The 13,009-nt window shown below is 61.1% G+C and overlaps 1 protein-coding gene across 1 annotated transcript in view; it reads left to right on the top strand.

Moving 5' to 3' along the window:
* Nucleotides 1-11,781, top strand: part of FAM53B (family with sequence similarity 53 member B) — a 79,945-nt gene extending 68,164 nt beyond the window's left edge. Inside the window, exon 5 of the mRNA XM_051982684.1 lies at nt 11,413-11,781. Coding sequence (XP_051838644.1) covers nt 11,413-11,772 — 360 coding nt within the window. The 3' untranslated portion in view covers nt 11,773-11,781. The remainder of the gene's footprint in view (nt 1-11,412) is intronic.
* Nucleotides 11,782-13,009: the final 1,228 nt, after the last annotated feature.

Raw genomic sequence — 13,009 nt, 5'->3', positions numbered from 1 at the left:
ACCCTGGGCCAGTCTGTCCTGTCCTCGTGGGCCCGTTCCGGGAACCCTGGGCCAGTCTGTCCCGTCCTCGTGGGCCCGTTCCGGGGATCCGGGGCCAGTCTGTCCCGTCCTCGTGGGCCCGTTCCGGGAACCCTGGGCCCGTCTGTCCCGTCCTCGTGGGCCCGTTCCGGGAACCCTGGGCCAGTCTGTCCTGTCCTCGTGGGCCCGTTCTGGGATCCGGGGCCAGTCTGTCCCGTCCTCGTGGGCCCGTTCCGGGGATCCGGGGCCAGTCTGTCCTGTCCTCGTGGGCCCGTTTCGGGGATCCGGGGCCAGTCTCCAAGGCTGCCCGTCCTGTCCTCCTGAGCTCCTGGAACCAGCACAGAACAGTGGGAAGGGCCATTTCCCAAGCATATGCCCATAGAGGATCATCCAATCGGTAATTAGCCTTAAGTGCTCGTTGTCCAACCTCAGTGCATCAACTCCGAGTTTCAGCCTTTTACAGAACATCTCGGATACTGATGGATCCGTCCATTGATGGAGCATCTTTGGCTTTAAGTGGGATGGGCCGGTCGCCTCTATTCTTATTCTTCCTCCTTGGAGAGCCCCCACTGGCTGTGACTGAGAGGAAGAGATTTCCTGGCTTTCTCTTGTGCTTTTGGTGCTGAGGAAGATTTCTGAAGTTTGCAGATTCTGGTTGGTTCAAAGCTCCCAGCCCAGATTCCTTCCCCCTGCAGGCCTGAGCCAGGCTTCCCCAGCCGGTGTTGGCCCAAAGCCTCGGTTTCTGATGGAGACTCTGGATCAGAGCCTCGGGAGGGGAGTCCAGCCTCTGGCCCCCAAGGCCTGGGATTTCCGGCTCTAAGGCTGGGGTCTAGTCGGGAGCCTCAGAGAAGCCCTGGGTCTCGTGTCCATCCTCAGGCCCGAGGAGGCCCTAATTCTGGAGCCACCTCCAAGCCGGGAGCAGGGTGATTTCTGGGACCAAGGAGCTGCCGTACAGTCAGCCAGTCAGTCAGCAAGCATTTATTAGGCGCCTCCTGTGGCCTAGGGCCTTGGTTTATGTTTTTGTGATTATTGAGTATTTTATTTGTCTCCCATTCACTAGATTTAAGTGGGGTTTCCTCTTCCTTCCCTCGGTCCCTGAAGTGCTTTTTCCAATGTGTTTTCTCGGCAGCAGCGTTGATGGAGTGCTCAGGATCAACTCTCCCCCGATAGTGTCTGTGGGAACTTGGGCAAACCGTGACTGCCTCGGGGTCTGTGGGGGGCCGGGGTGGAGGGCGTCTCTGTTTCTTCCTCTCCAGACCCACGGAAATGCTGTTGTTGCCTCCGGGGCCTTCTCTCCGGCTCGTGCCTCCCTGTTGTCTCCCGACAGGAGGCCTGCTCTGGGCTTCCCCCGCTGCCCAGTCGGACTGGCCCGAGCCCGACTGAGCCTTTTGAGGTGACTCTTGGGCCTCCACTCAGGACCACCAGGAGACCCTCCTCTTGTGCGTTCTGGAGGCCGAGGGCCCAGGGAGGAGACGTAGAGGTTGTGGTCCTCCCGGTGTGGCTCAACCCCCTCGTCTTTGAGATGAGGAGGTGCTTCCTGAGGTGCCGGGACGGTGCTCCGGCCACGCAGCTCCTGTGGCCAGGCCGTGCTCCCATTGTGTGCGCTCTTCCCAGAGGGAAAAGCCTGGCGGGGTCCCTGCTCCAGTGCAGGAGCGCGTCGATGGGAAGAGCGTCGGGCAGCAGCAGGATGGGCAGGCTCGGGCAAGTGTTCTTGGCTTTGGTGGGGCCCGATGAGGAGGATGGGAGAGCCGGAGAAGGAGGGCGGAGCCCTGGGGGGCTCATCGAGGAGATGGAGGGAGGAGGGAAAGGTCAGGCCAGGAAGGGGAGCCCCCAGTGCCCCTGACTTCCTCGGGGGCGAAGGCTCCACTTACCCCGAATTCTCTTTGTTCTAATTGTTGGTCAAATGGGTGCCGTGTCCACGAGCACAGGGACTGTCCCAGTGCTTAGTGTGGGCACACAGGAGGCACTGAATGAGTGCTTGGTGACTTGTAAACTTAGTTCTTCCGCGCCGGCCCATCACAGAAACGGGCCCACCTCTCTTGTCCACCACGTTGCATCTCCATTGGAGTCCGGCCCTGGCGGCGCGCATTCTGATCTCACTCTGTAACTGGGGAGGGGGAGTTTGAGGGGCCATAAAGGGTCTGGGAAAGTCACTGTGGTGCCAGGAATAATGAGGGAGGGGGAGGGATTGCCTCGCTGCAGTGCAAGCCCAGTGGAGATCATGTTCTTTGGCCTCAGTTTTCTTATTTGTAAAATGGGGGGAGGAGTTGGTTCTTCCCCTCCCCCCAACAAGGAGATGGAAGCCAGTGACAGTTTTTCTTTTTAAAGATTTTATTTATTTTACCAATTACACCCAAAGATAGTTTTCACCATTCACCTTTGCAAAACCTCGTGGTCCAGAATTTTCTCCCTCTCTCACCCCTTTCCCCTTCCCTAAGACAGTGAGCAATCCAATAGACGTTAAACATGTGCAATTGTTTTTATTATATTAGAATTACATAGAATTACAATATTTCTATATTAATTTTAGAATTACATATTAAGTGAACAAAAATCAAATGAAGGTGGCCTAGCTGTACCAGATCTAAAATTATATTATAAAGCAGCAGTTACTAAAACCATCTGGTATTGGCTAAGAAATAGACTAATTGATCAACGGAATAGGTTAGGTTCAAAGGACAAAACAGCCAATAACTTTCATAATCTAGTGTTTGACAAACCCAAAGACACCAGTTTCTGGGATAAGAATGCATTATTTGACAAAAATTGCTGGGAAAATTGGAAATTAGTATGGCAGAAACTAGGCATTGACCCACACTTAACACCGTACACCAAGATAAGGTCAAAATGGGTTCATGACCAAGGCATAGAGAATGAGATTATAAATAAATTGGAAGAGCATAGGATAGTTTACCTGTCAGACCTGTGGAGGAGGGAGGAATTTATGACCAAAGAAGAACTAGAGATCACTGTTCACCACAAAATAGAAGATTTTGATTATATCAAATTGAAAAGTTTTTGTATAAACAAAACTAATGCAAACAAGATTAGAAGGGAAACAATAAACTGGGAAAACAGCTTCACAGTTAAAGGTTCTGATAAAGGCCTCATTTCCAAAATATGTAGAGAATTGACTCTAATCTATAAGAAATCAAGCCATTCTCCAAGTGATAAATGGTCAAAGGATATGAACAGACAATTCTCAGACAAAGAAATTAAAACTATTTCTAGCCATATGAAAAGATGTTCCAAATCATTATTAATCAGAGAAATACAAATTAAGACATCTCTGAGATCCCACTACACACCTGTCAGATTGGCTAGAGTGACAGGGAAAGATAATGGGGAATGTTGGAGGGGATGTGGGAAAACAGGGACACTGATACATTGTTGGTGGAATTGTGAACACATCCAGCCATTCTGGAGAGCAATTTGGAACTATGCTCAAAAAGTTATCAAACTGGGCATCCCCTTTGATCCAGCAGTGTTTCTACTGGGCTTATACCCCAAAGAGATACTAAAGAAAGGAAAGGGACCTGTATGTGCCAAAATGTTTGTAGCAGCCCTGTTTGTAGTGGCTAGAAGCTGGAAAATGAAAGGATGTCCATCAATTGGAGAATGGCTGGGTACATTGTGGTATATGAACGTTATGGAATATTATTGTTCTGTAAGGAACGACCAGCAGGATGAATACAGAGAGGACTGGCGAGACTTACATGAACTGATGCTGAGTGAAATGAGCAGAACCAGGAGATCATTATATACCTCAACAACGATACTGTTTGAGGATGTATTCTGATGGAAGTGGATCTCTTTGACAAAGAGATCTAACTCAGTTTCAATTGATTAGGATGGGCAGAAGCAGCTACACCCAAAGAACACTGGGAAATGAATGTAAACTGCTTCTATTTTTGTTTTTCTTCCCGGGTTATTTCTACCTTCTGAATCCAATTCTCCCTGTGCAACAAGAAAACTGTTCAGTTCTGCACACATATATTGTATCTAGGATATACTGTAACCTATTCAACATATATAGGACCGCTTGCCATCTGGGGGAGGGGGTGGCAGGAGGGAGGAGAAAATTCGGAACAGAAGTGAGTGCAAGGGATAATGCTGTAAAAAAAATTACCCTGGCATGAGTTCTGTCAATAAAAGTTATTAAAAAAAATTACATATTGAGATTATAAACTTAAAAAACTAAAAGATAAGCCATACAAAGAGATTCAAGTCTACAAAACAATCTTTAAACTATTTACATTTCGATTCAAAAGAAAATAACGTTAATTAACATGTTACTTATGTTTGTAGATAAAATTTATATTTATAAATTCATAAATTGAAATTCATCAGTAAAAAAAAGAAAGAATTTTAGTGAACTAAGAACACATGTTCTGGGTGCGCCCCTTGAATTGTTCGGTACGTTTATAAAGCTGGCACGTATGGAGTCCATTTATTCACAGGTCTCCCTTTCAGCATTTCCTCGTTCTTTGTAGTTCTTGTTATGTCGTGTTATTGTGTATTACGGCACCCGGGATCCCTTTGGAGCAGGCGCCCTCGTTTCTTCAGCCAGTCCCTGGGTATTGGGCCCGGAGTTATTTTTAGTTTCTGGCTCTAAGACCATTAGGGCTGTAAGTCCTCCCTTTCTCGGTATCCTTGGGCCGCAGAGCACGGGTGATGGGCGAAGGCTGGGAGAGCCAGGGCTTTCTGCCAGCCGAGCGTCCCTCCGAAGCCTCGCCTTCCTTTCCCCCGGCCCGTGTCCGTGGGGCTTTTTGTTTTCATTTGGCGCCAATTTTCTCAGCATAAGGTGGGGTTCACCCTAATTCCACGTTACTCAGAGGCGAGTGTCCGTCCCCCCGAGCAGTCCCAGACAGCTAAGGCGAGGCGAGGGCTCTTCAAGCCCCAAGTCCTGGGGGAACTCCTCCCCTCACTGTGCCCAGCCCTGTGCTCAGGCCTCCTGCTCAGCATGGAGGAGTCCCTGCTTCAGGAGCTTCCGGGCTGGGGGAGACGAGGGGGACCCTCGGACGTGGCGAGGAGCGAGGGTCCCAGCAAAGTGCTGGCTTGGCGTGGCGTCCAGACTGGGTCTGGGGCATGACCTTCACAAAGCCGGCTCCTCAGGCCCGGGCCCAGACCCCATCGCCGTGTCTGGGCTCCGGGGAGCCTCTCTCCCCTTCCCTCACGCTCAGCCCTGGTGGCTCAGTGGGCACCCGGCACAGCCCCCGCAGCCTCTTGGGCAGCATCTCCAGTGGGATCGAGGGGGCCAGCTGGCACGGTCCCTGCCCAACAATGTGAGGGCAAGTCCGTGGGCACGGAATGGCGGTGGACAGTGTTGGCGGGCAGGCGTGCCCAGGCGTGCCCGCGAGCTACAGATGGGGAGGCAGAAGAACATACACACTCTCACTCACACTCTCACACTCACACACACTCACACTCTTTGTTGGCTCAGAGAGACAGAACCAGCCCTTTCTGCCCAGCGGGGCCCTGCAGCTCATCTTCCCGCGGCCCTGGCCCCCAGGACCCGCCGTGGCTGCCTCCTTTTCAGAACCTTCCACCCCGGAGCGGGGGAGCACGTCCCCGGGGCGCTCTGCGTGGCTCTGTCCTGCTGGCGGTGGCCGGGGCCCAAGTGTGCGAGGCCCCCAGGGGCGCGGAGGGGGGTCAGCTGGTCACCTGACCGAGGGAGAGATGGGAAAGGTCCCAGCATGCCCTGGGAGCAGCCGGCGGCGCCCTCGGACCTTCCAGGGGTCGTTTCCTCTCCGAATCACCGCGGTCAGGAGGATTCAGGGAACTTTGTCGAAAGACAGGCCGGACGAGGGCCATGGCCTGCCCCCCCACGCTCCCGGACCCGACTTTATTAGCTCGTGAAAGGGGGAGATGTTTCTCGGTCTGACTTCTGGACCCGAAGGACTTCCTCTGGACAGCAGGAGGAGGGCGTGGGGGCCGCAGCTGCGCTCTCTGTGCTCCAGCGGGCATTAGGAAAAGGGGGCTCGTCCTTGCAGACCCCATGGTTCTCCTCTGGGGACCCCCTGGGCTCTCCCCACTCAGACCAGCCGCCCAAATGGGGGCCAAGGCCCGCACCTGACACCACACCGAGGCTCTGGGCCCCAAGACCCCGGGTTGTGCAGCACCGGGGCTCGAGTGTGAGGTACTGCCCGAGGGTTCCGTGCCTCGAGATTCCCTGGGACTCCCCTGAGACAAGTCAGGCAAAGGAGAAGGAACCCCGGCCAGGGAGTTCCCAGACACGTTCACACACACACTCACACTCACTCTCACTCACACACACTCACACTCACATTCAGACACACACTCACACACACTCTCACAGACACACACACTCTCACTCACTCACACACTCACTCTCACACTCAGACACACACACTCACACTTACACACATTCTCACACTCACACACACACACTCTCACACACACAGACACACGCCCCTCGCCAGGGTCTCCCTCCCCAGCCAGCCAGGGTGTCTGCGATACACGGCCCCAAGGAGCCGGGCAGGCCCAGGACTGGGGCTTCGTGACCGGGAAGCCCACCCTTCCTTCCCCTGGGCCCGGGAGCAGCCCTCGCGGGGCCTGTGGGGCCCCCGGCTCCTTTGGGGTCCCTGTAAGGCCATGTTCCCTTTAAGTCCAGCCCCCGAGCCAGACTCTGAAGTGGCCATTAGAACCCGCTCACAATCAGTGTTTCCCGGGGAATGTCCCGCCCCCTCCCAATCCTGTGGAAGGCCCCACGGCCACACGGAAAAGCCAGAGTTTGTCCGGCCCGGACGGACGCTCACAGACGGGCCGTTGGCCACTTTGCGGGGTTTGCTTCCCGAAGGGTTTGCGGACGGTGCTTCCCTGAAACTGATTTCCTTTGGCCATGGTTGTGTGGGGGCTGGGTACGGGGGCGAGGGGGTTCCCCTCCCAGTTTTGTGAACCCCCGATAAAGCATTTAGCTCTTCTTGGAGCTCCGCTGACCCCGTCACTGCTAACGAATCCCTTGGCCTCGGGCCCCACTTGCCCCGGAGTATCCAGTAACGTGTCTCCTGGCTCGTGAGTACACGGGGAGAGGGCGAGGGGGGCCCCCGGCCGCAGCGGGGGGAGGGGGAACGGCTGACTCGCATCTGTCGCGGGAGATGCTGCTGGAAGGACCCAACTGCCTCGATGGGCCCCGCCGGCCGGCAGCCGTGTCCCATGAGGAGACCAGGCTGGGGGATCTCTGAGATCCCTTTCGGACCAGGGAACTGGGCCAACGCTCCCAAAGGGCAGCAGCAGGAGTCATGGCCAGTTAGCCCGGGGGGAGAAAATGTCCTGCCCCAGCAGCCTGGGCCATGGGAGCCTCCTGGGTCTCCCGGGCTCATCCTGGGCCTCCTTGGGCCCGTCCTGGGCCTGTGCAGCCTGGCCCACGGGAGCCTCCTGGCTCAGCTGGGTCTCCCGGCCCGTCCTGGGCCCCTGCACTGTGTCCTATGGGAGCCTCCTGGGTCTCTCGGGCCCATCCTGGGTCCCTGCATGTGGCCCACGGGAACCTCCTGGCTCAGCTGGGTCTCCTGGCCCGTCCTGGGCCCCTGCATGTGTCCTATGGGAGCCTCCTGGGCCTCCTTGGGCCCGTCCTGGGCCTGTGCATCCTGGCCCACAGGAACCTCCTGGGTCTCTCGGGCCCATCCTGGGTCCCTGCATCCTGGCCCACGGGAGCCTCCTGGCTCAGCTGGGTCTCCCAGCCCGTCCTGGGCCCCTGCACTGTGTCCTATGGGAGCCTCCTGGGCCCGTGCCCAGCGGCTTGTGTGCCCGGCTTTTGTGACATGGAGTCCCATCGATGGGAGCGGGCCGGAGAGGAGGCCGCCGCCCCTCCCTGGCCCTCCCTGGCCGGTTCTCTCTGGAACGCGGCCCGGGCGCAGTGAGGCCCTTGGGAGCCGGCAGACACGCCTTTGGTCGCTGGGCGTCGCGCTGGGCCCTGTCACCCGCCCGGGCACAACATGGCAGAGAACAAAGGCTCCTGGGGCCGGGCCCTGAGCTTCTGGCCATGGGACCCGGCCACCGACACCTGAGCAGGCCCCGAGCGTCTAAACCATCGTCTGTGAACGGGACGAGAGCAAAAATCAAAATAGCCCCTGGGGAAATGGAAAAACCAGGTCACCCCCTGGCCCGGCTCCAGGCCCGGGAGAACATCTGCTTCCTGGGAGCGGGCTTTGGGCAGAGGGAGCCCAGCTGGGCCCTCGCCCGCTTCCCGCCACATCTGGGGCTCCCAGGGAGGGGAACCGCGCGTCTGACCTGGGGGGGGGGGTCAGGGAGGGGGGGCCAAGCCCCGCGTCTGTTTCTGGTGACCAGAGCGTGGGATTTCTGAATTGTCTGTTCCCGTGTCAGCCCGGCCTGTGTCTCGTGGCCAGGATGTGGCAAGGGCGGCGGGGAATGGGCATCAATCAGGAACCATCCGCTCAGCCAACATTAAGCACCTTCTGTTTGCGGAGCACAGTACTCACTCCAGGTAATGGAACAAGGCACTGGTGAGGTGGATGAGGAGGCCGATCTCCGTGTGCCCAGGCCCCTCCCGCTCCTTGTCTTCTCCCCCGGGGAGGGGCTGGTGTCGTCCCATTTGGCAGAGAAGGAACCCGAGGAGTCCTGCCCGGGCCAGGCCAGAGGCTGCTGCGGAGGCCGTTCGGCCGAGGACTGACCGGGGCGGGAGGAGAAGCTCCGGCTGAGACGGGCCCCTGGCAGCCTGGCTCTGCCCTCGGGGCGTCAGCCTGTGCCCAGCAGAGCCAGACCGCACTGGGACAGATGCTTCCGGGGTGGGGGCTGGGCTGAACCTGGGCGGGGGGGGGGGGGGGGGGGGGGGGCTTTGGAAGGGACCGGACTGAGCAAAGCCACAGGCTGGAGGCCCCGTCCCAGAGCAGCCGGAAAGGGGGCGCGAGGGGCCCACGGGGAAGGAAGCGCGGCTGGCGCCGGATCCCGCGGGAAGCGGGCACCCCCGAGCTCCTGTGGCCCGGCTGGGATGGGGAGAGGCTGCGTGAGCCCGCCGGCATCGCGGGGGAAGGTGGGGAGGGGAGCGGGCCCGGGACTGTCCGGGCGGGCGCTGACCGGGGAAGCCGCTGCTGCCCGAGGCTTTGCTTTCTCGGCTCCGACGATGGCGTCTTCAGGGTGACTTTGGGAAATGTGGAGGCGCGGGGAGCCGGGGCTCGTCCTGGCAGGGGCACCGATGGCAGAGCGCCGGCTTTTTGGCGAAGCAGGGGCTGCCCCTGTGCCCCCCGACCCCCATGGGCAGCTTTCAGGGGCCGCAGCACGACTGCTCTCTCGTGTGCCCGGGTCGCGTTCTGTGCGTCTGAAAACGTCGTTCCGAGCCGGGGGATCCGCGCCTCAGAAGGGGCGAGAACAAGGCCGGGGCCGGGCGCTGCAGGGGGTAGCTCGGTGCCCAGAACCGCCCCCCCAGATCCCGAGGGTCCGTGACCCCGGCTGAGCCACCGCTCCCAGCCCCCGGCCCGCGTGGGGACTCTGCCAGCAGGCCCGGCTCAGGCTGCGTCCCGGGGAGTCTCAGCGCCGGCTCGGACGCTTCTCGGCCCTCCCGGGGCCCCCTCGTCGCCCGCCCCTCGGAGTCCCGGCCAGGAAAGGGAAGGTCCCGTGGGTGTCTCCAGAGAGGGCGGCCCGCGGACTCCCAGGAACACGGTCCCGGCCGGAAGCTCTAGGCTGCCCGGCAGGAGGGGGTGCCCATGGGCAGGGCGGGCACCCTGGGCACTGCCATCCGGGGGCTCACAGCTGCCCAGAGCCCGGCCCAGGCTGGCCCGCGCTCCCGCTCCTCCCGGACTCTGGGTTTTGCGGAGCTGATTTCTAGGCCTTGGGCCTATTTGCGGCTTTTCTTTATAACCCCCCCCCCCAACCCCTTCCCTTCCCCGCCCCCGTCAGGTTCCTGCGCCCACCCTCCCCTGCCCGGCTGCTTGTGCCCGCTCCTGTGGGCAGGAGAGCAGGGTCCCCTTTCCTGGGCCGGGTCCTGGCCGGTCCCTCTGCCGGGGCCCCGACTCCAAGAGGGGGATGACACCGCGCCGGCCCCAAAGGGCTGCTGTAAGGCCCCAGTGTTCCTGAAGCTCCCAGCACCGCCCCGGCACACAGCAGGCGCTTAATAATTGCTTGTTCCCTTCTCTGCCTTCACCCCAGGGCACTGACCGCCGCCCACCCCCACCCAGGGAAAGGCTGCCAGGACCCCAGTCGGCCGCACGTTCGTTTTTTGTGCCGGGCATCGCGCTAAGCTGGCGCTCTGGGCCCAGATGCCCCGCGGAGCGCCCGGGCGTACAAGGCGGCTGCTTCAGGGAAGGCCCGGGAGCTCTGCTGGCCCGGCCCTCGGTGCCCCCCGGGGGGCACAGGGGGGGGCTCGTGGAGGTCGGAGGTCAGAGAGCCCTCGCCGCCCCCTCCCACCTGCTGGTCTCCAGACCCCACGGGCTCCGTGGGCAGACGGGCCGACAAGACGGCTTTGTCAGGGGGAGAGACCCATCGCTCCCTGTGGGCGGCAGCGGGAACCCGGGGGCACCTCCTGCCCTAAGGACTGCCCGCGCCTGCCGACTGAGGCTACGGGTCCCCAGAGAGCGGCCGCGGCCCCTCCCCCGGTCCGGTTCTCGGCAGGAGCCGGCCTTCTTTGGCCAAACGTGGGAGTAGGAAGCCCGGGGCTCCCGGCCTGAGGCCGTCCCCGTCAGGGGTCTCCCCTGGTCCTCGGGGAGCGAGTGGAGGCTGGGGCGGGCCTCCAGAGGGGACTGAGGGTCAGCGGTAGCAGGGAAGCGTCGCCTTCTCCCCCGGAGTCGCTTGCACCTCTCGCTATGTCCTAGGCAGGCCCACGTGGGGTCTCCCGGCCGGGGCAGGCTCTGCTTAATTCGGTCCCAGTGTCCCCCGGCCCTGAACCCCACCCGTCCCAGGGAGGGTGTCTGAGAAATGCCAACTGATTCACTGATGGGCTGATTGATGGGTCTCCGAGCCGCGCTGGCCCTCAGCCTTGCCCCCGGTTGGAATGGTCTGTGGGCCAAGGCCTTCCCGGGGGTCCCAAGGCCTTCCCGGGGGTCCCAAGGCCTTCCCCAGGGTCCCAAGGCCTTCCCCGGGGTCCCAAGGCTTTTCCGGGGGTCCCAAAACCTTCCCCGGGGTCCCAAGGCCTTCCCCGGGGTCCCAAGGGCTTCCCGGGGGTCCCAAAACCTTCCCCGGGGTCCCAAGGCTTTTCCGGGGGTCCCAAGGCCTTCCCGGGGGTCAGCGAGTCACTGTTACGTGCCCCACTGGGGCTCCGAGCAGCAGACCCCGGGTCACGGGGGAGCCGGAGGTCCTCAGCCCCTGCTGCCCACCAGAAGGCCCGGGTGCCCGTGCTCGGCCGCTGTCCCTCCCCGGGGGGCTGTCCTTGCTGCCGGTCCATGGCGGGCTCTGCAGCGACCTGTTTCTTTTCTTTTTCTGCAGAACTGTCAGACCTTCAACAGCCTCAGCTGCCTTAGCACGGGGGGTGACTGCGGTCAGCAGGGCCCCTTTGCTGCCGCCGCGAACAACCCCAAGTCCTGGACGGCGCTGCTCTCGGCCTCCCCCAGCAGGGAAGGCGGGGAGCCCGCGGGGACCCCCGGCCCGGAGCCCCCTCCCGCCTCCGAACGCACGCTCAGTAAGGAAGACCTGTCCTTCGAGGAGCCGGACTGCGGCCTCCCCGACGAGGAGGGCGGCCGGCGGGAGCAGGGGCGGAACTCGGCCTGGCGCAGCACCGGGGCCGACGGAGCCGGCATCTTTCCCCTGGACGGAGAACTGGACATTGAACAAATCGAAAACAACTAGGGGAGTCCGGGCCGCGTGACTTCTCTCCCGCTGCGTCGGGTTTGGGGCCGGGCCCAGCAGGGGGTCAGCGGCTCTGGGCTCCCAAGGGCCCCTCTGGGTCCCGCTTCCTGGATTTCGGTCTCTAGGAAGAGCCGGCTGATGGGCCCGGGCGTCCCTGGGCCCTGCTGGGCCAGTGGGCGAGTCCCGGGCGGCGGCGGGGGCGGGCAGCCTGGCCCGGCATCTCCTCGCTTGGAGTTCTGACTACTGTAGCCATACACCCGCTCGTTTTTCCTCATCTTCTCATGAGACTTGAAAAGTGAAGGCCCCCGGGAGCTCTGCCCGAGGGTACCAGCTGTGCAGGGAGGGGATGGTCGGCACCCTAGGCCCGGGGATGCCCGCTGTGCAGGGTCGCCAGGCTCTGGTCAGCACCCTAGCCCTGGGGATGCCAGGGGATGGTCGGCACCCTAGGCCTGGGGGTGCCAGGGGATGGTCGGCACCCCAGGTCCCGGAGAAGAGGCCGATCCAGGGTGACCATCAGGCTTTGAAAGGGCAGGAAGCCCAAGTGCGAGTCTGGGGCAGGGCACCTGGGGCCGGCGGTTCTGGGGGGTGTCTGCCCTGCCCAAGTTCCCAGTTCTTGCTTCGGAAGGGGCCGGGCGGGGTCAGGAAGCACATCGGAAGCACTGGACCCAGTTCAGTGACAAGAAGTTCTAGGAATGTCTGGGTTGGCCCTCAGAGGGCCCTGGGCCTCCAGGTCAGGTCCCGCGACTTCGGCCCGTTCACAAAGCTCCGCTCTCAGTCCTGGGGAGCCGTGGTGCCCACGGGCGGGGGGTTTGCCCAAGCCAGCCTTCAGCGGCTCCCACCTGCCAGGCAGTCAGGTCGCAGAGCGGCCGAGGCCCAGCAGCCGGCCCGGGACCCCTTGGGGCCGAAGGCTCCGGCCTGACCTGAGCAGCTGAGCCTGGATGGCGACTCTTGGGCCGCACGAGAGGGACATGGGGCCACCGGGTAAGGGCGGGCACTCCAAGCCTCGGGAGCACCAGAAAGCACTCATGGCTTCATGGCTGCTCCCGGGCGCCAGCAGGGCCCATCTTGTTTCAAAGGAAGCTTCCCTTCAGCCGGAAACCCCCAGGGGCGTTCCTTACTGCGTTTGCCAAGTGCCCTTTCCTGCTGGCCCTGGAAGCGAGGGCTCGGGGGCACCTGGCCCGACCTGTGAGGCCGCCTGCACGTACGGGGGCCGGCCTGCCCCCCGCCCCCCAGCCCT

The sequence above is a fragment of the Antechinus flavipes genome, chromosome 2, assembly GCF_016432865.1.
Source record: "Antechinus flavipes isolate AdamAnt ecotype Samford, QLD, Australia chromosome 2, AdamAnt_v2, whole genome shotgun sequence".
In the NCBI taxonomy this organism is placed as follows: Eukaryota; Metazoa; Chordata; class Mammalia; order Dasyuromorphia; family Dasyuridae; genus Antechinus; species Antechinus flavipes.
This window is presented reverse-complemented; position numbering and strand designations above follow the sequence as displayed.